General features: G+C 31.1%; 1 protein-coding gene and 1 long non-coding RNA gene across 2 annotated transcripts; both read right to left on the bottom strand.

The window, feature by feature from the left end:
- Nucleotides 1-14,087: 14,087 nt before the first annotated feature.
- On the bottom strand, nucleotides 14,088-17,043 carry LOC129316213 (uncharacterized). Its single transcript, XR_008594709.1, has 2 exons — nucleotides 16,129-17,043; nucleotides 14,088-15,713 (listed from the first exon to the last, which is right to left on the bottom strand). It is a non-coding gene; the product is annotated as an uncharacterized LOC129316213 (long non-coding RNA).
- Nucleotides 17,044-21,044: 4,001 nt separating this feature from the next.
- Nucleotides 21,045-22,773, bottom strand: LOC129316211 (aquaporin TIP1-2-like). The gene is made up of 3 exons (XM_054960518.1): nucleotides 22,579-22,773; nucleotides 22,219-22,469; nucleotides 21,045-21,569 (listed from the first exon to the last, which is right to left on the bottom strand). Exons 1-3 carry the CDS (start codon nucleotides 22,709-22,711, stop codon nucleotides 21,192-21,194), a joined length of 762 nt encoding a protein of 253 aa, XP_054816493.1. The 5' UTR covers nucleotides 22,712-22,773; the 3' UTR covers nucleotides 21,045-21,191.
- Nucleotides 22,774-25,480: the final 2,707 nt, after the last annotated feature.

The following is a 25,480-nucleotide window of genomic DNA, read 5'->3' as shown; positions in this document are numbered from 1 at the left end:
AAATCAGAAATGGGACGAATTAATGATACTACGGCGTACAGCCTTCGGCCCCTCATATCTTCGGCAAAGAATAATGAGGATTTATGTGTTGGCATTGTTGAGCACGTAAGCTCGGGCTCCACCTCGACCTGTTTTGCGCCTTGCAGTAAAATTGTGCCGTAAACTTTTTCCACTAAATCAAAGTAATAGATGTTTTATTTAAAATTCCTTTTTTGATTATTTTAAAAGGTTTTGATCTTGTCCTGTAAATTTCCGTATAAAATAAAAAAAAATTTGCTTTTCATTAAAGATAATAAATTATAAGGAGAATTTCAATTAAGGGCCACAAAAAAAATTTAAATATTAGTGGGTCTAAAAAAATTTTAAAATTTCAGTTCAATCCAAAAAAAAAAGTCAAAATAATTTCAATAATAAAAAGATTAAAATATCTATCACTTATTATGCAAAATCACTAGTTAATTTTTTTACTTTACTTATTAATTTATTAATATTACTTCTAAATTACATTTGTTTATCGAATAATCAGTAACATTGATTGTTAATTGGCTAATTTTAATTACTAATTTACTAACATCAGTTATAAATTATAAAACTTGGTAGTAATTTACAACTGATGTTAGTGAATTATAAAATCTGTCAATAATTTACAATTGATATTAGTAAACTAACAAGTAAAGTCAGTAATTTAACAATTGATATTGCTACTTATGATTAAACAACTGATATCAAGTTTTATATAATTATTGAGATATTAACTGATGTGATTTGCAATTTATATTAGTGAATTAACAAGTGAAGTAAAAAAAAAAAAGGCAAGTGGTGGTTCTGCATAACAAGCAAAGAGTATTTTGATCTTTTTATTGTTAAAATTATTTTGTTTTTTCCCCTAAATTTAACTGAAGTTTCAGAATTTTCGGACCTACTGGTAATTATACATATATTTTATAATTTTATATATTATAAAATTATAAAATATAAGTGTACGATCACGAGAAGTCAAATTTTGGGCGGCACTAAATAATGACTTTACCCAGTTTAATCTTAAACTTTCTATGCGTGTGAAACAGGCAACTAATTGGCAATGAAAAGAATCAAGACATATACCACGCTGAACAGTGTAATAAAGCAACAGATTTGGGTGGTATATAGCAGTAAACTGAGAGTTAGCTCCTCTTGTAAAACAAAAAAGAAAAAAGAAAAAGATTTGAGTAGCACATGTGATTTTGAATTCGTTGGTCTTCAAGCACGACACTGATTATATTTGTATTGGTTTACTATTTGCATATCCAATGAAGATAATACTTCTTCTAATCCTTTATATTAGAGTTAGTTAAGGGAATTTTTGGTTTTAAATACGAAACATCAATCTATTTTATTTTTAAATTTTATAATTTTTCATACCATCTTATTGATTACATATATTAAATGAGGTTTTCTGAAACAATTTTCAATAAAATGATTAAAATGAGTAATTTAGGAAAACCAACATACACTATTTTTTACAAATATTTAATCTTTATAAATTAATTTTTTTGTGAATATAAATTAATTATTTAGTTTTTATATTTATAATCGTAGGAGGTAGATCCTAATATTTGCATGATAAACAAGCCAATAACCTCCACACGCGTGGACTGCATGTTCCTGCCAGTCTAGATCCGACGCATTCAAACCGCTTTTGTTTGTTCCACACTGGTTGCAATAGTAGTATAGTACACGCAAATGCAAATTTTCTTGTTAGGATGCTTTGATTTTGAGTTTGTCAAAATTATAATTTAGATATAATTGATTTGCAAACATGATTCCAAATAAGACCGAAGTTGGTCGAAACAATGGTCAGTCTTACTTTCTCATGCCTTGGTTCTGTCACAGCAGCTCTAGTTTGACAATTTCAAGATTATGCGGGTCTCCTCTCACAATTGAGGTTAATTAAAAGCATCTGCACACATTATTTATTCTCCAAACCATGTTAAAAGCTTAAACATAGTTTGTAAAACAAGTTTAATTCTAAAGTTCTTGGTTGCACTATTAAAAAATTTATTGTTTAGTAATTACTCTTAGCAAAACATAGAGTTGATAACATTAATTTAGCCTGCGGGCTTAATCTGCCCAAAGATGCAGGTCGGGTTGGCAAAAAATGCAACTTATTTAAATATAAGTCTATTTTGATTTGCACCGTATAACCCAAACCCACAACTGTTAACATATTTTTTTTTCATTTTAATACTCCTTGATAAGAAAACGTTATGGCTGATAAGCTTGCATATTAGGTATTGAGGATTAATAGCTTGGAAATTTTAGTGTTTACTTGATTTCTTCCACACAATATCATGCATGTGCTACAAGTGGTTAGGAATCTAATATTTCATCCGTTTCAAATTACAAGACACTTTTGCCAACATTAGAATATTCATAAGGTCTAGTAGCATCAAATTGCATATTTGAAGTATTGCGTCGAAGTTTGGGCTATTAGGTAGAGTTTGGATTATGGTATCTAGCAGCATCAAATTGCATATTTGAAGTATTGTGTTGAGGTTTTTTGGGCTATTAGGTAGAGTTTAGATTATGGTATGCCTAAATGTAATAAAGTTGACCAGTTGTTATTAATATATTGTGGTGACATAAGTCAAGGGTTCTGAGTATTTGAGCTTAGAGGAGAGACACTTGTATATGTGTAGGGGCCCTAAGTACTCTTATTGGCATTTAGTATTTTAGGGTCCTTGTTTGGTACTAGATTGAGTTGTTGAGGGTACCAATAGTGAGATAATTTAATTATATGTGTGTGGATGCTTCGATTACCCTAGGTGAAGGTCTAAATGAATTAATTATGTGATTTTGAAGTTAAATTATGCCTGTTATTTTTTGTGCTTGGCATGGGGTTTGTCGCGGCAAACAATAAGTATGGTCGTGGCGAGTGTGTTTATGGTAGTTGGCCGCAACAAGTAGGTCATTATGTTGTTAGATGTGGTGAAGGTATTCACAGTTGCAGCGAGCTGGTGTAGTTTTCCAAAATGATTATTTTCTCCTTTTTTTGTTTCTTTCTTATTGCAAAGTATTGTTTTCATATTTTCTCATAATTCCTAATTACTCTTGTTTCTGAAATTTATCCTTCAAATATGTTTGGAATCTCAATTTCAAGGTTGCCTTTATCTCATCTTCAAATTTTATACCACAACTGCTCCTTTTGATCAAGATTTTTTACTAGTAGAATTAATTAGTGGTTCATGACGGAGGTCTTTACATCTCTCATCTTGTCCACATGTACATGTAGCGTCAAACAAACATGCAGACATCAACACAAAACGGAAGCTGTTATTTCAAGTAAACAATAAGGTGAGAGAAAAGGAAATATTTAATGTTTAAGGATATAATTGATCTATAATTGAATTTAAAATTTCTGGTGACATTTCACATATAACTAAAGAGCAAAAGTGACCCATAACTTAACTTTAAATAAAAACAAATGATAAGTGAAGACATGAATGTGAGTGCGTAATAGGGGTATTGATTTTATATATATATATATATATATATTAAAAAAGTAGAATATAAAAAAAAATAAAAAAGAAGGCTATTGATTGGATTCAAATTACTAAGACGGTCCAACAGGCCCAACTCTGGTTGCCACAGCAGGCCCTCTGTCAATTTGCCAACTCAGAATAATCGAGTGTAACGTCAAACAAGCTAGCTAGCTAACGAAAATTGGCCATAGACTCGTAGTTAATGAAGATTGATTTCAAACAGAAGTACAACAACAAAAAAATAACATATAAAGTATTAATTAGATATACATTGGTAAGTTCGTCCGCTACTTTATGAAATTGAATTTCAGTATGTCCAGAGGGCCGGGATGAGTTAATTTCTCCACCCAGGACAAAGACGATCCCTTTGAAAAATGTAGTGTAGACTGCCTTAATTTAAAGTTTCAAACCGATCGAGTGAGGTAAGAAGGAGGCGAGAGCGAAAGATTGAAGAGATAAACCATTTCAGACAATACTACAAGTTCAGGCCATTTGGTCGGCCAACGAAGAATTATTATATGCTTGACTTGAAATCTCATATTAGCGGCTGTAATTTGCTTTCTTTGTGGGTGCGCCAAAGTGCTTCTTCACCAGTCCAACCAAATCCTCTCTACGTGACAATTGACCGATCCTCACAGAATCATGGCCACGCAACAGCATCATTTACTAGATTCATCCTCAAAACAAACCCCCTCCCCTTTTTTTGTAATGACCATGATCCTGCATCATTCTCTGCCTTCAGAATCCAAAAGGAAGCAGCTTCGAAAAGGCCGTTCTTGCTCAACCATTAAAATATTTAAGTTGTTGGTGAACATTTCTCATTCAGCGGACAAGGTTTTCTGAATTTCGGGCACGTCTTCTCCGGGAAGAAGCTTAATAATATGCTTTCAATGGTCTGTGACACTCTGCTAGATTCTCTGTGCAAGGCTGCAACTGCAAGCACCCATTATTCCTCATAGGGGTGATCTTTTTACCCCGATTTTTGCTATAGGAGGCTTTTATTTTTTGATGTTTCAAATATATTCGTCTCAGAATAATACCTTTTGAGGGTGAAGACTGGCCAACTTTCTGGTTAAGTCTATTTTTCTCTTGTTATTTTTCCTGCGACTGAAGTTCCTATGACGTTAACATTTAATTGATTGAACTCAAAGGAGGAATTTCGACGGCAGGAGAATAAATTCATCCACGAACAACCCCTAATGAAGCACAGGGAATAATAACCACAAATGATAATATACATGAGAATATGGGAAGGAATTGGATTCTTTCATCGAACGCATGAACATAATGAACTTCCAAATAAGAGAGAGACGGAATAATTAGTTAATCACACAAAGATACCGAAAAGAAAGTATTGCCGCCTTTCCTGAGACGACTAGGTAAATACACACACATATATATAGGGGAAGGAAATTTGAGGACCAAAAATTGAATTAACTTGATATAGAATCAAAAATTTGACAATACGTTCAGCATTTTCAATAACAGCTCGTCTATTTAAAAAGAAAAGGTATAAATTGTCAAAAGTATTATGACTTTTAGTATTTTAATATTTTTATTTTTTTTGATTTGCAACTTCGCAATTACTATTAATTTATACGTGAGATTTGTCATTTTGCTAGAAAGACATTCTAGTAAATTTACTATTTAGAAAAAATATCATCCAAAAATCACTAGAAGCATTTTATATTAAAGAAAGATTTTAAAATTTTAATTTTTCACCGCACTCTTTTAGTCTTTAGCTAAAGATAAGTTTCATGAAAAATGATTAAATTACTTCTAAAATTTAAAATAACAAGTGTTCACTTTGTATAAACAACAAATTATTTGAGTTTTGATAATAATAAATTTATGATTAATAACAATATATTCAAAATTTAATAAGATGAAAAATTGACAATGCAGGTTTAATGAAACAAATATTCACTTTGCATAAACAATAAATTATTCAAGTTTTGACAATAATCAATTTATGATTAATAGTAACATATTTGAATTTTAATAATATTAAAAAATTGACAGTACAAATTTAATGAAATAAGTGTTTACCCTAAATAAATAACGAGACATTCGAGATTTGACAACAAGCAACTTATGATTGATAACAACACATTTAAACGTTAACAACTAATTCCTATTTAGTTGTTTCTCTTTTATTAAGAGGGGTAATTAAGTCATTTTTCATAAAAATTTATTTTTAGCAAAGGATAAGGGGGTGTAGTGAAAAATTAAAATTTTAAAGTGCTTTTTTGATATAAAATACTTCTAATGGTCCTCAAGTGATCACATTTTTCCTGCTATTTAAATCTTCCAACTTTGTTTTTAAATCTTCAAATTTTTAGTCCATAAATTCAGTATTTTAGATCTAGTCTTGTTCAACTACGTGGACAGCATGGAGAACTAGTTAAATTTATTATATATTTTAGTGATTTTATGTGTAATAATTATTTTAATTCAAAAGGTTAAGGTTTTATATATACACACACACACACACATAAAGGTTGAGAGTTTAATTTTTAGGTATAAACTAATTGAAAGCATTTACATATAAGAAGAAATAGAAAATAAATAGTACTATAAATTAATCCTCTCTATTCTTGCCCGTACGATACTTCCATGGCACCATCAAGAAGGTAACAATAGCAGTTTGTTTCCAAAACAAATAACAACTGCTGCCATCTGGCATTGCTACCACAATATTGCTAATGTCACCTCAGGTTGTTGGTGACAAGCTAAGATCAAACACAATTTCTGGATCTTACAGTGCAACTTGCAAGTTCGCAATTAATCTAAAAATAAAAATCACAGAATACTCCGAAGAATGTGATACTAGTCCTAATTAAAAAGAAAAATACTTTTTTATCTTATTCATATTGTCATTGGCCGAGGCGATTTTTAAATAATCAATTTCATATATACTGGTATAATATTTTATAGAAAAATACGAATTTGGTCTATAATATTGTCCTTATTTCATGCAGTCCCCGCCAACATGGGTTATACATATGCTTATACAACCTGCAAGATTCAACGTAACACCAAAAAAAAGATAAAAAGAAATAGATCCTGCGTACGTATTATGGAAATCACCGGTGGACTCATTGTCGTTAGTGTGCAAGACGTGTCCTAGTTCATCGACTCATCGCTGACAGTTCTTGAATTTGATGATAAAATCAGTGTAGTATTTTTCTTTTTTTTACCGCTTAAGATGCAATGTTATCTTTAAATTATTTTTAGATAAGTAATATTATCTTTAAATTAATTAAATCAGAGTAATATTACCCTTGCCGTTTAAATGTCCATCACTGAAGCTAATGAAACCTACTTTTTATGAGTTAATTTATAATTTTATCCCTAAATTATTCTCAAAAGAACAATGTTGTTCTTACCGTTTAAAAATTATATAATTAAATAAAAATAAAAATATAATAATATTAAATAAAATAACATTAAATGTATATATAAAATAAATATAAGAAAAAAATTTATAGTATGTTAATAAAATGTTGTAAATTAGTAAAAATATAAATTATAATTTTATAACTTGTCAAATATAAGTGGATCTTGGTTAAGTTAGATATGAGTAGATTTAAAAGTATCTATATTTACATCTATAACTATTGACTGAGGCCATCGTTAATGACTCAATTTAGACTAAAAAATTATTTTCATGATTGAGTTGGATTGGATAAGAGTTAAACCACTATTACGTTAAGAACTAAAGTTGAATTGAAAATCGGAGTTGTTTTTAGAAAATTGGAGGATTTTAAACATAATATTAAAAAAGTTTAAATTTTTTTAAAAAATAAAAAAATTTAAAAATTAGATCTTACAAAAAGGTAAATTTATATTTGAATAATTTACATGTATAAAATATAATTTAAAATTATTTTTTATAAAGATGTCGATAGTTATAAATATAAATGTAGATATTTTTGAATCTATTCATATTTAATTTAATTAAGATTTACTTATATTTGATAAGTTATAAAATTATAATTTATATTTTTTTTATATTTATTTTATATATAAATTTAATATTATTATAACTTTATTTTTATTTATTTTTATAATTTTTAAATGGTAAGGCAATATTACTCATTAGAAAATAGTTTAGAGATAAAATTATACTTTAATTTATGAAAAAGTGAATCGGAGTTGTTTTTAGTTGATATTGAGATTAGTATCAGATATGAAAAACCAAGGGACACACCAAGATCTAATGCATTAAAGCACATGTACATACAGTTTGTATTCTTTTCTTTTTTATTATTATTATTTGGCAAATTGTATTCAATATGGCTTGCTAAAACTCTTCAACTTGATCAGGTTCCGAGTGTTCATCTTGAAGGAGGGCTTGTTAATCACGACGCATCAGAATTTTATTTTTTTTTTCAGCGATGAGGCTGATGATGGATGGCTCCAACTTCCAAAGAGATCAAGGAGCTTTTCCATGATTGATATGTTTTAGCTCTGGTTTGATTTGTGTTTTTTAATAATAAATATAAAAAAAATATAATCTTTAATCCTATAATTTTATCAAATCTTACTTTTAATTCCTATAATTTTTTAGTATTTTCAGTCCTTATAGTGACAAAAATTACTGAAAAAAATGAAAATTATAGGGATCTAAAATAAAGGTCACTTAATTTTTCTAAAATTACAAGGACAAAAAACATTGATAAAAATTATAAGAACTAAAAACAAAATTCAATGAAACCGTAAAGACCAGAGATTGTGTTTTCCTATAAATGAGTTGGATTGGATAAGAGTTAAACCACTATTACGTTAAGAACTAAAGTTGAATTGAAAATCGGAGTTGTTTTTAGAAAATTGAACGATTTTAAACATAATACTAGAAAAGTTTAAATTTTTTTAAAAAATAAAAAAATTTAAAAATTAGATCTTACTAAAAGGTAAATTTATTTTTGAATAATTTACATATATAAAATATAATTTAAAATTATTTTTTTATAAAGATGTCGATAGTTATAAATATAAATGTAAATATTTTTGAGTCTATTCATATTTAATTTAATTAAGATTCACTTATATTTGATAAGTTATAAAATTATAATTTATATTTTTTTATATTTATTTTATATATAAATTTAATATTATTATAACTTTATTTTTATTTATTTTTAAATGGTAAGGTAATATTACTCATCAGAGAATAATTTAGAGATAAAATTATATCTTAATTCATGAAAAAGTGAGTCCCACTAGTTACAGTAACAGACGTTTAAACGATGAGGATAACATTACTCCAATTTAATTAGTGTAGAGACAATGTTGACATACCTTTTTTTTAACCCTTTTTTTAATCCTAATAATAATCAATCAACCTTGACATGCCTTTATTTCCAATGATCAGTCGTGGTCTCATATACATATAAAGGCAGGCTAGAAAAAAGAATTTCAACTTTATAATCAAATCTTGTGTATCATAAAATGGGCGGATCGTTTAATAATTAATCATAGGAACTGGGTTACCTGGGAAGTGCCAAGCGTACGTAGTTGAAGGGACCAGACGCTTGCCCAAATAAGTAATGGTGGCCCAATTGCGGTAAGCCACATTTTTTTTTTTTTGGTAGACCGGTTAATCATAGAAAAAGACAAGCGGGGGTCGGGGCATTTGATGATAATTCCTCGATGCGTATGCAATGTCCCTCCACCATCACTAGCACAAATTGGAGCACGACAAAGACCAGTGCTCGTATCATTTTCGTCATCGATATTTGGAAAAAGGTTACTAAACCATAAGTAACATTATCACACATCCCATTATTTTATATATTATCGTGCGACGTATAAAATAGTCTTAAGAGGATACAAGCCAGCCATGAAGCTGGGTCGAAATGGCATTCCCGTTGTCAAATTGTAGATTTATAGAATATCCAGGACTGGGCCATGCACAGAGAAAGCATCATAATCCGGGACCGTTGATAATGAGCTTCACGAAGGAGAAGAGAGACGAAAGGAGAGATGGGGTTGACGATGGCCAGGAATTGAAGTGGTCAAATATGTTATTTGTGTACGTCTGATACTCATCCTTAATTTAATGACAAGAAAGCTCAGGGGACCACCACCATTAGCCGTAAATAAACCCAACTGACAGAGAAACCCTAGAGATAAGATTAAGTGGCTTGCCCACAAATTGGTGACATCCACGTCACCGACCGATCTTTATCTGCCATTTTTTGAATCCCTTCCCTCCCCCGGGAAAAAGAATTCCGTCATTAATTCAATCATTCCTCTTGCTCGATACAGTGCTGACATGACTGTTCACCGCCCCAAATTCGTGGCGTTTGTATGGACACAGGCGAATGATGCAACATTCCACTCTGCATTTCTGCTGATCATGTTTCTGGTTCTTTCACGTAATATCCTCATCTTGGCATCTATCTGGACCTGTCAAGTCTCAGAAGAAAGCCTGAACTCCACGTGTATCCAATATTAGATATGCCTCCGCTATCTTTAACCCCATTGGATGCATACCATTCCTGTATTTTCCGCAAGAGGAAGGACATACAATTCCACAAGTTAAAGCTGTAATCTACAAATTCTAAACCCCATCTAGATTATATTATCCAATACTCTACTCTAATTCCATCCTAATCAGAACCAGCGACAAGCTAATTACATTATCGCATGAGATCTAACATATAATATACAATAGATATTAGAATCAAAGACCCGAAACGAAGAAGAGCGGAACGATGCGGCATTCGTAAATCATATGGAAGCATTTTGCGAAAAGTATTTATGTTAGAGAGGAAGTCAACCTGCCTGTCATATGCAATTTAATTGGCAAGCATTTCAGCCACTGTAAAATGGAGTTCAGATCATGCTTGACCGAGTCAGTTGATTTATATTTGGTGTTCTGTGTATTTTTTGGTTGCTTAATGTCCAAATGATGAATCAGATGTTTGAATTTAATTTTTTTTCTCAAAAACTGAGAAAGTATATGCACCAAGTTTAAAGTGACATAAGTTGATCAATGAACATGATGATGAATGCGATTATTTGAATGAATATTCGTGTATCTATTTATCTATGGGCAGCGGATACCTCAATTTAAATATTTTATAATAAAAAAATATTAAAAAACATAATATAAGGTCTACTAACAATCAATTAATGATAAAAAAAATAATAATGTGATAAAATAAAAATCTTTAAAGTTGATTGATAGAATTGATCTATAGTCAAGTTTAAGAGCCCTATTGACTTTTTGAGTAAGATTGTGGGGCAAAACTAACCCTCAACCCAATTATCTAATTTACACATACAAATAAAATAATCTTACTAATATGTCTTAAATTTTTTCCCATGTTTCCATTTCAACTCTTAATTGATGTTCATATTTTTTCCAACGTGGGTCAAGTCTTGTTATTAATTGACTGTGGGCATTGTAGGGAAAAACTTTAATTACTCCTAAAATTTCTGAAAATTGTCTTATATATTGAAACATTACACCCTTCCAAATTTTGTCAAATGATTAGAGGTAGAGCATTACGTGCAAACAATTTTTAAAAAGATCTTGTCATAGATTTTTTTTTTAATTTAAACTTGAGGCACAAATGTTGAACTTCACAAATTATGCATCTTTATTTAAAAAGTTAAATTCAGTTTCCTTCTTTTGAATTGATAAATACATTGTTAAAGCCTTCTTTCACACTTTTTTTATAGGAAGTACTTTATTATTGTTGTTTTCAATCTCCACAAAAAATGAGTGGCTATTTTCATCTGGCTGTCGCCTTTTTCTTTATGCACATGACCGGGTAGAAGTTGTAACCTTTTGCGAACCACTCCCAATCTTTGATTCTTTACCACTAGCACCCAGTGACTCTCCTTTTTTCTGCGGCAGCGTGAATAGTATTTTTCTTTTTAACAAAAGATAAAAAAGTGAAGTGGCATGATTTAAGCCTCCATTTAGCAACCCTAATTTTAACTTTCAGATAGCGTTTTTGGCACTTTTTGAAAATTAAAAATTGTTTGGTTATAACAAATTAAGATGAAATTGTTTTTTTTTTATACAAATACCCATTATTCATAGCTGAGGATCACATTGGCAATAACACTTTCCTGACAAATATTTAACATAGTTGTATATTCAAAACTCAAATCTCAAAAGTGTTTTTTAGAATGCACTTTAAGAAAGTTGTTAAATATAAATTTGTTCAACTAATCTCCCTTAACTATTGAAACAAGATTTCTTTACTTTTTTTATATGATCATATTACCTTTGATTTTTATAAAAAAAATTGTTGGTAAATTTTTGACGTATCACGAGGATGGATTTTTATATAAAAAGAAATTGCAAGTAATATTTTAAAATATCATTTGATATTAATGTTTTACATAATTTTTGTCAACATATCAAATTGCAAGTAATCTTTTAAAACATCATTTGATATTAATGTTTTACATAATTTTTTTCAACATATCAAACTTAATATTTTTTAGAAAAAATTAATCTTTTAGTCCTCCAACTTTTAAGTCACTTGTAACCCAGTTTCTCAATTATGACTCACTGTAACTCAGTCCCTCAATTATAACTCGCCTATGACTTACAAATTAGTCCCTTAACTTTTGTTAATTTTTTTTTCATGTTAACTTCTATCTCACATTAATGAATAAGAAGAGGGTATTTTAAAATAATATATGAGCATTTTTTTATCCCTCTTATTTGATAAAAAAAATTAAAAAATAAGGACTGAGTTATAGGTAAATCAAAAGTTGAAGGACTGAATTGCAGCGAGTTATAGTTGAAGGACTGAGTTGCAGCGAGTCATAGTTGAGGGATTGAGTTACAAGTGAGTTAAAAGTTGAAGGACTAAAAAATTAATTTTTCCTATTTTTTATCTTTATCATTAGACATATAAAATTTATGTTATTTAACATTTCCATCACATATTTTTCAAACATTTCTAATATAAATAATTTGTATAACAAAAATTATAAATTATAAAAATCAATACTTTTTTTAATTGTACATTTAAAAAGTACATTTTATTATATATAATATAAAGTACTTTCAATTTATCAAACGTATTTTTTAAAAATATATCTAAAAACAATTTTCATTATATCAAAATACTTTTATCAAATAAACTTTTGAATAAATTGACTTTTAGCCAATAAAAAAAACCAAACAGGCACTATTGCTAAAGACACCAGAGAAACTTGTCTCGATCTGGTACGAATGTCGATAATCTTTGCATTTTACAATACTTCCTTATAAAAAATGAATGATGAAAAAGTTTCTTAAAGTAACATCTTGCTATAATTTCATTCTAGTAGGAAAGGAGGTAACAGCAAAGCGTTTCAATAATTTCTTCCAACTAGTACATAGGGAGGATTTCATTCAAGTCTCTTGAATATGACATAATTTCAACCGGATTTAAAAAAAATTCTGAAATTTTGCTCCAAGCCCGGAACACTCAAATGAAATAAAATGCCTTTCCATTATAATTAACATAACTGAAATAATAAGTAATGATTTTTATAAATAATATTACTAAAATAATAAGTCAAATTATAATTTTTACAAGTTACATTATTATACTCACAAATCAGGTTTTGATTTTTACAAATAATATATCTAAAGAACAAGTCAAATTATGATTTTGAAAGCAATTTTAATAAAATAACAAGGCAAATTACAATTTTTACAAATAACATTACTATAATAATAAGTTAAGTTATTATTTTTTTAAGTAATATTATTAAAATAATAACTTAAGTTACGTCTTTTACAAGTAATATTACAAAAATAATAAGAAATTACATTTATTTTATTAATGTTACTTGTAAAACCTATAATTTGATTTGCTATTCTGCCAACATTATTTGTAAAGACTACAAGTTAACTTGTAATCTGGACATTTTTAAGGGGAAGCACCCATGTGAGAAAATTTTTGCAACATTTACTTGGTTTTTACTTGTAAAAAATGCAAAAATTAATTTTTGCCCCACTATTATGTAATTTCACATTTTGCCCCCTACATCATTGTTTCTACATCCATCCTTGTCGGTAATGCTAATTATAATTGGAAGACATTTTATTCATTCAAGCATTTCATTTCAATGCTCCAGATCTGCATTAAAATTTTAAAATTTTTTAATACCCGATTGAAAGTACGTCACATCCAAAATTTTTTAATGAAATTCTCCCTAATAAACACTATTACGAGTTTGTTTTCTTTCACGGGCTTGAATAAAGTCAAGGGACGCAACAAACATTTCTACAAATCCATGTATCTAGAAGTTGTAGGATATCTCAAAAAAAAAAAAAAAAATCACTCTAGTTGTGTAAAAAGAAAGAAGCCGAAGTGACCGAAAAGAAAAAGAGAGGATGCAGCAACTTCGTCAACTTAGTCCCTTCCATTTTTTTTTTGGGCGACCAGTCCCTTCCATTCAAGTTCGAGCAATCGTTCCAAATTTTTGCATCTTATGTTTATGAAAGATACGATTATCTTGGGCAGTCTTCATGGGAGAGCTATAACCTCTTACAAATGAGTTGTCTTTAAGAAAGTTTATCTCAAATTGAAGCCACCATTTCTTAACTACAAAATCTGTACGTTGAAGTGATAATTGATCCAAGAACAACTGTCTGATGAATGCCGAGTGAGTAAACAATGGCAGTAATGGAAAGAAAAATAACATTGAAACTTACATGGACAGATTGATCAATTAGTCTGTTTATTTGCCTATAATGGCTGACGACAGCTTCGTAAATTGACCGTAAGAATAAGCACGCGTGCACCACATGAGTAGGGGATATGCAAATTTGCCAATTAAAAATAATAACATGGGCTGATACAAAGCATATATAAATAAAGGTTTTGCAGACATAGGTCCCCATAAGTGATCGAGTGGAGTAAGTTCCCTTCTAAGGAATTATTCGAGTAGCTCAGGAAAACAGACGAAAATGGTTCAACAGGAATTCCGGAAAGGTCCTTGGACAGAACAGGAGGACATCAAATTAGTCTCTTTTGTTGGCTTATTTGGAGACCGGAGATGGGATTTTATAGCCAAAGTTTCAGGTTTGAAGGTGGCGGGAGACAGTAATAGGTATGCTTATTTGGGCATACTGGATTATAGAAAAAGCAGCCATTAACCGCCTAATTTTGTTGTAGGTTTGAATAGAACTGGTAAGAGTTGCAGGTTACGGTGGGTTAATTACCTGCATCCTGGTCTCAAACGGGGCAAGATGACTCCCCAAGAAGAGCGCCTTGTGCTGGAGCTTCACGCTAAATGGGGAAATAGGTTTGAGAATATGCAGAAAAAGTTGCTGCCTAGATTCTTTCTACACGTCTTTTGCTCTTCAACTTTATTATATTTAATCATCCAATTTCTTTGAATTGCTTTCCTTTCTCAAATCCCTGCTTTCCGTGATTGTCACATGCAGATGGTCAAGAATTGCCCGGAAATTGCCAGGGCGCACAGATAATGAGATTAAGAATTACTGGAGGACTTACATGAGGAAGAAGGCACAGGAGACCAAGCGGGCGGCCACCCCACCAACATCTAGTTGTCATTCTTCACTATCATCAAATAATCACGCTGTGGGTTCACATCCTTCCAAAGATAGTGGAGAAGAAAGCTTTTATGATACAGGAGGGCCTAATATGATTGACTCAACAGACATCAAGATAGGGGAAGTACAAGAAGGTGAACAGGGTTACTCTATGGATGACATATGGAAAGATATTGCCCTGTCAGAAGATGATGTTCAGAATCCAGTCCATTCTAGTGCTAGGCATATCGACGAGGAATGCAACTTCTTTTGTCCTCGTCCGCTATCTCCTTCTTGGGACTATTCTTCAGACCTGCTGTGGGTTATGGATGAAGAAGAAAGTAAGACGACCTTTCTCCCTTCAAACGATCCTTTCTTTTCCAGCTTTGAACAAGGGACAGCATTTCTAACTGGCTAACCGGAAATTATTTTAAATTTGTTCATATGTGTAACACCTGTGATATGGAAGTCTAACCTATGTAGCATAGTTAGTTTCTCTAAGCTTTTGCCTTTTAGTCATGGTCCTCCATAGTGTGACACAGCTGTAATCTACTTATGCATAGTTGTAGTCCATGTCCATTGCTTTATACTTCCAACAGAAAGGGAAACTGCGAAGAAACCTCCAATAGGGAGGTCATGAGTTCTCAATGTAAAATATCATGCACCTGTTTCAATTAAGTATTCACTTGATCTACATACCTATCAATATAGTTAATGCATGAATAATCTAAATGACTCTTCAATCAAAATCGAATAGTATGCACAACACACAGATCATGCAGAAGACAACATACACAGGATCATTTATGTACGCGCATAATTCTTCCTTGTCAGATAATTAATTGATCGAGTGCCGCCTAACTTAATCTCAGTCCTAATCTTATCTTTCATGTGCTCCTTCTGTAAGTCAAAACATTTTCTTTAGCACAATATAGTCACGATTTTAATGTAACTTAATCTTAAATGAACCGTGATTGCCTGAGAGAACCTTATTATGTATTGACACGAGACTAGCCTGAATCAACTCAGTTAAGTCTATGAGAAAATCGTGCACGCAACAGCCCATAATGGTTTTGTTACCGATGGATTGCTTCGTGATAGATCAAGTAATGATCAAGTGCCAAGTTGCGTAGACTACTCAGCACCCAAAGGTCAGGAATCCGTCTTTCTTGGAGTGCTGTGAGCCATGAAAACTCTTCCTTTTGGGTTTACAGATACAAAGCAGACCTAGTCTGTACCACTGCCAAAAACCTAGTTTACACTCCAACATATACAATCAGACACACATTTATAGAAAAAACATGATACAGCAAATTGACGGTGCAAGAAACGAGAACAGAATCTGTTATCAATTTGGTTTAAAATTTTGATTATCTATTCTGCCCCTTTGGAAGTGGAGAGTAACATACATTTGATTGCAGTTTCAGAGTTAATATTCTGCAAACATGTCGCACTTCGTGCGGAAAAAACCTGAAAAAGGCACTTGGTGGTTGCCCTAGTGACAAAGCAATCCCCTTGCATGGTAGAGGTGACAGGGCTGGTTTAGCCCCCTTCAAATTCACACACACACAGAGACGATGATAAATTACCGGGAGTTACTACGTAACAAATAAGTATCTAGGGCTAATTCAAATAAGCAACTATACTACGAATTCTACATTCATAATCAAAGGATAGCAGGCAACTAATTACCGGATTGAACATTTACCTTGCATATCGCATTGCACCTTGGGAAACGAAGGAACTTACAATTTTCGATCGGGTTGCAAATACATTCATCTTTGATCGGCGGTGCGGAATTGTAGAAATGACTGAGTGGTTTCTATCGTTCAAGTCCTTACCCTGAGCAACACTAATTGATTGGATTTCTTGGCGTGTATTTACTAATTGGGACTTGCTCGTGCCCGCGTTTCCCTGCTCTTTCCACTTCCTTCCCAGTTCCCACGCCGTCTTCTTTTCTTCTTTTAGCTTTTGTTTTGTTTTGTTTGTTTTTTGTTTGGGTTCGTTTCCTTCTCCCGCCGAAAGGTTGTTTCATTCCATACCTTGTTTTAATTCGGGGGATAATCATATGAAAAAATTATATTTAAATCTCATGAAATATATTTATTTTTTAAGGTTTAAGTGTAATTTAAAATTAAAATATAAAAATAATAATTTTTCTATTAAAAATAAATTATATTAATTAAATAATTTATAATTATTCTATAAATAATTTATAATTTTAATTTTAATTTTTTATAACTGTAACTTTTTACATCAAATGTCCAAATTTTTTAATTATTGGATATGTGAAATTATAATTATAAAAAATTAAAGTAATAATTATAAATTACTAAAATAGTTTTAAATAATCAATATTAAATTTTGTTAGTGATGTATGATCAATTTAACTATTAAATATGTAACATTATAATTGTAAAATATTGAAGTGATAGTTGTAAATTATGAATGAGATAATTGTATATAATTAGTAATAGACTTATAATGCATGGTTAATTTATCTATTAGATACATGATATTATAATTATAAATGGTTGAAATGATAGTTATAAATTACAAATAAAGTAGTTATAAATCATTTGATTGATATAATGTATTTTTAATAGAAATATTATTATTTTTGTATTCTAATTTTAAATTACACTCAAATTCAAAAAGACTTTATTGTAATTTTTAAATTTTATGAAATTTATTTATAAATAAATATGGTCCATGAGATCTAAACATAATTTTTCCTAATTATAATGTTTACGATATTTTTTTATTATCAAAAAGTACATGTTCCAGGGTTGAAGTGAATTTTTACGCACAATGTTTTAATAGGGGAACTAGTTATCTTAAAATAATATCGCTAAGTGTAAAAATAATTGCATCCTGTGATTAACTGTAAATTTACTGTTAACTTTTGAATTAACTTCAAATTAAATAATAGTTTTTCTTAAAGTATTCATGGAGAATAACTAACATTCTAAAATTTAATAATATGGAGTAATTGATATCTTTATAGATAATAAACTTAAACAAAAGAACGAATGTCAGTGAGAGTCCTTAGAAGAGAGGGAAAAAAAAAAAAAAACATTGATAGCCAAGAATAACTGAAAGTTCATTTATAAATGATTAAAAGTTTATTGATGAACTTGTGCATAGGTGCACATTTGTTATTTAGGACCATTCCTGCTTTTTTTCTCTTCTGAGGCTATCAATGCCATTCTCTCTAAATAAAAATAGTTTTAAAATGGAGGAAACAGTAATTAAAAAATAATTTTCTCTAATTTTATAAATAAAAAAGTTATCTTAAAAACTTTTTATACTATACTAAAGAAAGTGGATAAATTTTATTTAATAGATAATGAAGTTAAAAACAGTATTATTTTTTAATATTTATAAAAAATTTGGTTTTATAAAGACATTATTATTTTTCTATTATTATAAATTTTATCTTTAATTTAATTTAATAAACATTAAAAATATTAATATCTATTTTAAATGTAAACTTTGCCTCCACTGACTAATTTTTTTGGGCACGTCATTGATTATATGCGTCCATCCTGACTATTTATAAAATTGACTGAATTTTTTATTGACAAAAAAATTATATAAAGTGTGGTGATATCTTGAGTTGATAATTAATATCTACTGATAAAATTTTCATTCTTTTACGAATACCTAGCTAGAGAGTTGCATGATACCCTAGATATATGGCATCACACGTTTTGATTAAAACAAAAGGTTTGTCAGTTTGTCTTAAGGTGCTAATTACTTCTCTATAAATATTTTAAAAGCAAAAGTATTCTTTAATCCAAAACCAATATGAAATTAATGGTCAGCATATGGTCATTAGTGATTATGGGTGGCATTGCAATAATTTCAACATTTGAAGCAATTCATTACTCCAATAATAAATGGCTCATAGTTATTGTTAATTAATGCTCTTTGAAAGTAATTGATAGCCCAAATTGTCTTTCTATATTTTAATATAAAATATATTGTTTGCCAAAAAGAAAATCAATCCGGTACAAGTTATTAAATAGACACGAAAAGCATGTTTTGTCTCCTTTAATTTTGCATTACATGTCAATTTGGTCCGTGGACTTGCATTTAGTGATTTTTAATCATCGACTCTTAACATTATCCTATATTTGTATCAATGGACTAGGAAATGTTGACAAAGGAATCTTCACTAATTGAGAAATCATTTAAAATGATGATAATTTAATTTAAGGTAAAACAATAAATTAGTTCCTAAATTATAAGTTCAAGAATATCTAAAACCTTAAATTCATTTTTTTATGTAATATTTTCCTTTGATTTTTGAAATAATACAATCTAGCCTTGCCATTAATAAAATTTATTTTTGATTGTTAGTTAAACAGAAAATGGTATAAAAATTACAGAAAAATGACTCAAAGTTATAGTAAGTGATTCAAAAATTACGAACAAGAATTCAAAAAATTACCAAAAATAACTAAGATTTTTTTGTCATTTTCTATAATTTTTTATATTATTTTTTAGTTAACTAATGGTTAAAATTAACTTTATTAATTTCAAAAATTAAATTGCATTATTTTCAAAATTTTAAAGAAAATATTATCCAAAAAATGAGTTTAGGATATCATATGCTCCTAAATCTATAATTTAGAAGGTCAATTTTGTTATTTTACACTTTAATCTAGTAATTTTATCTCTGAAAAAAAAAAGTCACTTTTCTTTTATTATTCTAAAGGGGAAAAAAGTTGCCCTTATTTTTTCTTAAAAGAATGACAATTAAGTCTTAAAAAAATTAATGACAATTAGGTCCTAGCAAATTTTTTAAAAAAATTAATTATAAATATCAATTCATACAATTATAAATTTAAAAATTTTAATTACAAATGTGATATTTAAATTCTAAATATAATAATTATTTTACAAATTAAATTTCTGTTTATAGCTATTTGAATTTATATTTATAATTTATTTTATAAAAAATTTTGTCAGGAGTTTAACTGTTATTAATTTATCTTTTTGAGAATTTATTATCATTCTCCCTTTCTTCTTCCATCAAATCGATCTCCACGCGCCTGAAGAATTTAGCTTCGGTGACTGTATTTAAATATCTGTATTATCTAAATTATTGAAATTAAAATTAATTATTCTAAATTTATACTCTATTTAAAACCAATAAATAAGTGAGCTTATTATTGATATAAATTTTAATGACTTAAATAATACATATACTTAATGCTTACAATTATCAAATTCAAATGTGCACCCAAAGCGAGTGCACTGTGGCAGAAAGCGTCACCAGTGAGATCTCAGCTAATGGATTTTTCGTGGTTGTATGAGAGGCAATTGGGCTTATCGATCCACTCCTGGATGCTGTTGTGGGAATTGGGAGATTACTCCAGGAGTGTGTGAGATGATAGGAGATCAATTTGATTGTGCCGTCGCATCAAAGCACAAAAAAATTGATTGTATGAAAGGTTATCAATTTTTATAACTTATTCATGAATAAATATCCATTTTTTAATAACTAAATATGATAATTTGTTAATAATCAAATGCTATATTATTTATATGGGAACAAGACTTGTAAAACGCTACATGAATAATTAGATTTTTTTTCCTCCCTCAAAATCTTGTTCAGTTATATTCAGGATGCAGCGATATTTTATTTTGTTATGGTATTTGTTTACTGTTAAAACGCCCCATGTATAATATTTTCTCAATAAATAATGATGATAGCGGGTTAGCTATTAAAATTTTGTCAGCTATTAAATATTATCCTGTCAGCATTTTCTGTCAATTGGATCAACGGCATTAGAGGCAGGACTAAAAAGTCGGTGCATCGAGTTAAAGGATCAAAGTAACCTTCCGGCAAGATGATCTCATCTTCTCTAGTTTTGCTTTTTCGCATCTTGGATGTGTTATAATCTTATATTGTGATCCTTCTATTTTCGGTAGATATTGATCTTCCATTAAAAAAAAAAAAATTGAAACATGGCCAACGGAAGGCGTATGGGGATAAGATGATTTACAAAACAGGACAGAGGCAACAGGAATCAACAAGAAGAGGCAGCAAGACGGAAAACAACACGTGAAACAGAAAGCAAGCAAGCAAAGACACCCACTTTCAACATAAACACTGAACAAGCCGCGGGCTCCTAATAGTCAGTGGTTGTTGGGAGGGGTTCGTGAGTGTTCTGGTTGATGAAGAAAAGCTCATAGACGAGGGCGGCAATAGCAGCCCCAACAAATGGACCGAGCCAATAGACCCAATGGTTGGCCCACGTCCAGCTAACCACGGCAGGTCCAAACGACACTGCCGGGTTCATGGACGCGCCATCAAAGGCGCCGCCGGCCAGGATGTTAGCTCCCACTATGAAACCGATTGCAATGGGCGCTATGATCCCAATGTCTCCCTTCTTCGGGTCCACCGCCGTTGCATACACTGTGTACACCAATCCGAAGGTCATCACTATCTCAAATACCACTGCGTTCCATGCTCCCACCCCTGACGACAGTGCGAACGCGGATGTTTCCTGCAATAACACACAACCATCTCACTTCAACTCCATATTTAATTTCTAAGGTTTAATGTGCTCCACTCAATATTTGTGCTCCTGTTGTTAACGGACTATTGGCTACATGTACCCTTGCTTGTAACTTTTCCTTGCCAGGCGGGATTGTTCGTTGCTTCTGGCATGGAGAAATCTTATAAATTCCCCACTAGAATAGGAAAAATCTTGTAATGAGGAAAAATACAGAAAAACTGGGGTGCACAGGTTCAATCGCATGAGTTTTACTCATCACTTCCCTTTTCATCCATCTTTTAAATTGAACTCGAACCATCAAGAGTTCATTGAAACGGATTCTTGGTCAATCCATAAATTCACATATAGGAATCTAACATTCTGAACTCATACCGGGAATAAGAATGGCAATTATCCTACACAGTACACAATATATTATCCTATGGTTTTGTATTGCAAATGAGTACAAAAAATAAAATCCATCGTAAAGCCTACTATCCATGAAATATGAACTACGATTCATTTCAAACTCGTATGGCGTGCAAGAAAAGTTTCTTGTTATAGTTAGAATATGATATAAAATTTGAGGTATTATTTATAATCATAATATATGTCTTCAATTTACTTGATTCGAGTTTGAAAAGACGAAGAATCTTACCAGTCCACCGGTGGCAAATTTAAGCAGCAAGCAAGCAACCACGGACCCTAGCAACTGGGCAATCCAGTACAAAACGCTTCTAAGGAGGGTAATGTGGCCCCCAACGAAAGCACCGAAGGTAACAGCAGGATTCACGTGACCACCAGAGATGTTGGCACCAACAGAGACCGCCACAAACAGTGCAAAGGCATGAGCTATTGATGCCGAAACTAGCCCTGCTGGCGTTGCTGAACCATTATTTGTCAGCTTATCTGCGAAAAAAAAAAAACATCAAATTAATTGTGAGGTTAATTCTCCGTTACTTTGGAACTTATTAGCAGAAAGCCAGATTGACTCCAACTAGTTGAATTAGGCCCTTACTGAAAGCCATGCCCGAGCCTTCCCCCGCAAACACAAAGATGAGCATTGAGATGAACTCAGCCAGGGCCGCCTTAAGAGCATCGGCCTGACTAAACTCAGACGCATCTCCGATCGCAATTCTGGAAATCGGCATTTTTAATTTGCTTTGTGATTTCAGGCCTCGAATGCTCCAAGCTTTCTCATGTTCTGGCTTCCTTCTTCCCGGTTTATATATACAAGAGGTCGCAGCTACTGGAGTTAAATTACACCAGGCGAAATGGAAAAATTTTCTAAGTAGGTGACCCCCTTTTTTTTTTTTTTGCCACCTGTGAGGACCATAGTGGCTAGCCTCCGGATCGTTCCCGTGAAGCCACGTGGAAGGCGTGATGTGATGTTATAAGGGCAACAATCGCCGACCAATATGTTTGTGGCTGCGGGTCCCTCAATCATTGTCCCGACCGACATTCTGCATTGTGATATTGTTTACTTTTGCAGTGACGTGGATGGGCCATGGTGGGTTAGTTATTCTTGATTCATTATTCACCGATTGTCACGCCCAAATGAAGTTTGTCTTGCCAACCAACGGCTCTTTAACTCTTACTGACAAATAGGGAAATGCTAGCAAAGGTGTTGATCCCGCAGTTGAAGGATGTGAAGTCAACTCTATGCCCAGAGTCCATTATTCAAGCTCTGCCTTGATTTCAACTGGCAAGCAGAGTATCTTTTGTGGAGTGACTGATCCTCTTAGGTAGTGTAACTATCTATAAGCGCAAAAACTACTACGTTTATTGGGCTGCAAAGGGACAAAGTTACCGCTCTCTGTGTCAATAGAAACCATTTGACGTCAATTAGCGTATTCAAGGAATTAACGGTGAGGACTATGTTAGATGCGTTCGAAAACTTCGAATTATAGTTTTAGCTAGTATATATATATATATATATATATATATATTTGTTATGATAAGACTGCAAGACTCGACAAATATGTTTGGTCATGCTCTGAATCGTTCAATATAATTGAAAATTAAGCAGGTAACGCCGGGATGGAGAAGGTGGGCTAGGTGGGTTTCGTTTGAATACCTAAGCATCTGTTTTAAGTATATATTTTGCAAAATAAATAATAATCCCTTAATGAACCAACAAAATAATAATGCCTTAGTGGTGCATCTGTCCGAAAGACGTGGAATCATGGTTCAGGAGCCACAAGTTTTCTGAGGCTATAACATCATTTTCCACCCCACCAACGTTATCCCAATTTTTGAGCTTATCTGCTCTTTTTTTTTTTTTTTTTATATTATCATGGACGGCTTGCAGAGGAATAATTTAAACCAGACTGCCATTGGACCACAAAAAAAAAAAATTAGTCTTTTCTTTTGTTCCGGTCTAGTGATTGAAACAGGGCTAATGCCTGATAGAGCCTACCAAATCAATTTGGTTGGCAGAACAAGAGTACCGCTATCGTGTGGCTAGCAAGTGAATGTCATTTCTGATTTCACCACTAGTTCGATTCTCCATGTTTGCCAACACTAGGAGCTGCCGTACTACTTATTATGTTTTCTCATGCTACGTTCTACACAACTCTTCGACTTAAATCAGAATTGTCCTTGCCTTCTGAAAATTAACTATGATTGCTGGCTCTTGGTCTTCATGCTGAACTGCTGGCCCTGCTGCTGTTATGTTACGTGGATTTACGTTGGATTCTGATACGACAAAGAATGATCAAAGAATATTGAATTTGTATATCTCAATTTATATGAATAAATAAAGTAATATATCCATAATGAAGAATTTATGAGCATTTGAGAAAGCTTGATTATCTTAATTGTAGACAGATGCACAATTCACTGGTCCCCAAAATTTTCAGAGAGTGCAGAGATAATGGAGCAGAAGAAAATGAGTCGTTTGTGTGGTGGTTATCGATTGATTGACTTATAAGAATTAGATTGATAACCGCCTTATTAAATAATTAAAATAATTATATTACATTCAGTTAAGAGATAAGGAATAACTGACGGCTACTGGATTGTGAATTGGGCCTCTGTCCATTAGGTTTACTTGTGTGGTCCACCTATCATGGTCTATACAAGATCATAAAGACCAATCTGTTCAGACTTATTAATTAATATTAATCCATAAATAAATATTCCAACAAAGAAATTGTAACATCCCAATATAAATTTTAATAGTTAATTTGGGTTAATAGAAATTTAAAAAAAAATAATTTAAAAAAAAATAAAAAAAATAATTAAAAAAATAATATTATTAAATTATTATTATAATAAAAAAAGGTGTAAAAACAAGAAAGAAAGGAAGAAAACGTGAACGCAGCCGCCGCCTCAACAGTAAAATATAATAATAATAAAAAAAAAGAAGAAGAAAGAAAGAAGAGAGAGAAAAGAATAAAAAAAAATGCGTGAGACCCACTGAATTTTTATAAAAACTCACCTTCCTTCATTTCCTCATTCATTCCTTCGTGCGTACTGAGGCAGAGAGAACGCGAGTCACCGGTGCGAAATATCTAAATTTTTAAGGTAAGAGTTTTTAATAGGATATTTAGGATGTGATTTTAAGCTTTTCAAAACTAAGTAAATGTTCTAAAATTTTTTCTTAGTCATCCTTTTTCTTTAGTTTCTGAGTTTGTAGTGGTAGAAAATTTAAGATCTGGAAGAGGGATGAATTTATGTTGAATAAATATGGTTTTTGAAGTTGTCAGTAGTATAATAAATGTTATAGAGTATAAATTTGTTAATGATCTTTGAATTTATGGCTTATGGATCAAATTCTAAACTAGATCTGAAAATATATGTTGATTTATTGAGGTTTAGATGATTATTTGGGATGAGAAATGAATTATTATGGCTATAAGATTATAATTCTAAGCTAGAGACTTAATTTTTAATTTTTGGGTATTTTAGGTACGAAT

This window comes from Prosopis cineraria, unplaced genomic scaffold (assembly GCF_029017545.1).
Source record: "Prosopis cineraria cultivar Desert tree isolate PC_DT_omini unplaced genomic scaffold, ASM2901754v1 PC7, whole genome shotgun sequence".
NCBI lineage: Eukaryota > Viridiplantae > Streptophyta > Magnoliopsida > Fabales > Fabaceae > Prosopis > Prosopis cineraria.
Note: the sequence above shows the minus strand (reverse complement) of the source record. Positions and strands in the feature narration are given on the sequence as shown.

Coding starts and splice junctions, on each gene's coding strand:
- LOC129316211 (XM_054960518.1), bottom strand. CDS start 22,711: ATGCCGATTTCCAGAATTGCGATCGGAGATGCGTCTGAGTTTAGTCAG. Junction 22,470..22,578: donor AGGCTCGGGCATGGCTTTCA/GTAAGGGCCTAA, acceptor TTTTTTTCGCAG/ATAAGCTGACAAATAATGGT. Junction 21,570..22,218: donor AATTTGCCACCGGTGGACTG/GTAAGATTCTTC, acceptor GTGTTATTGCAG/GAAACATCCGCGTTCGCACT.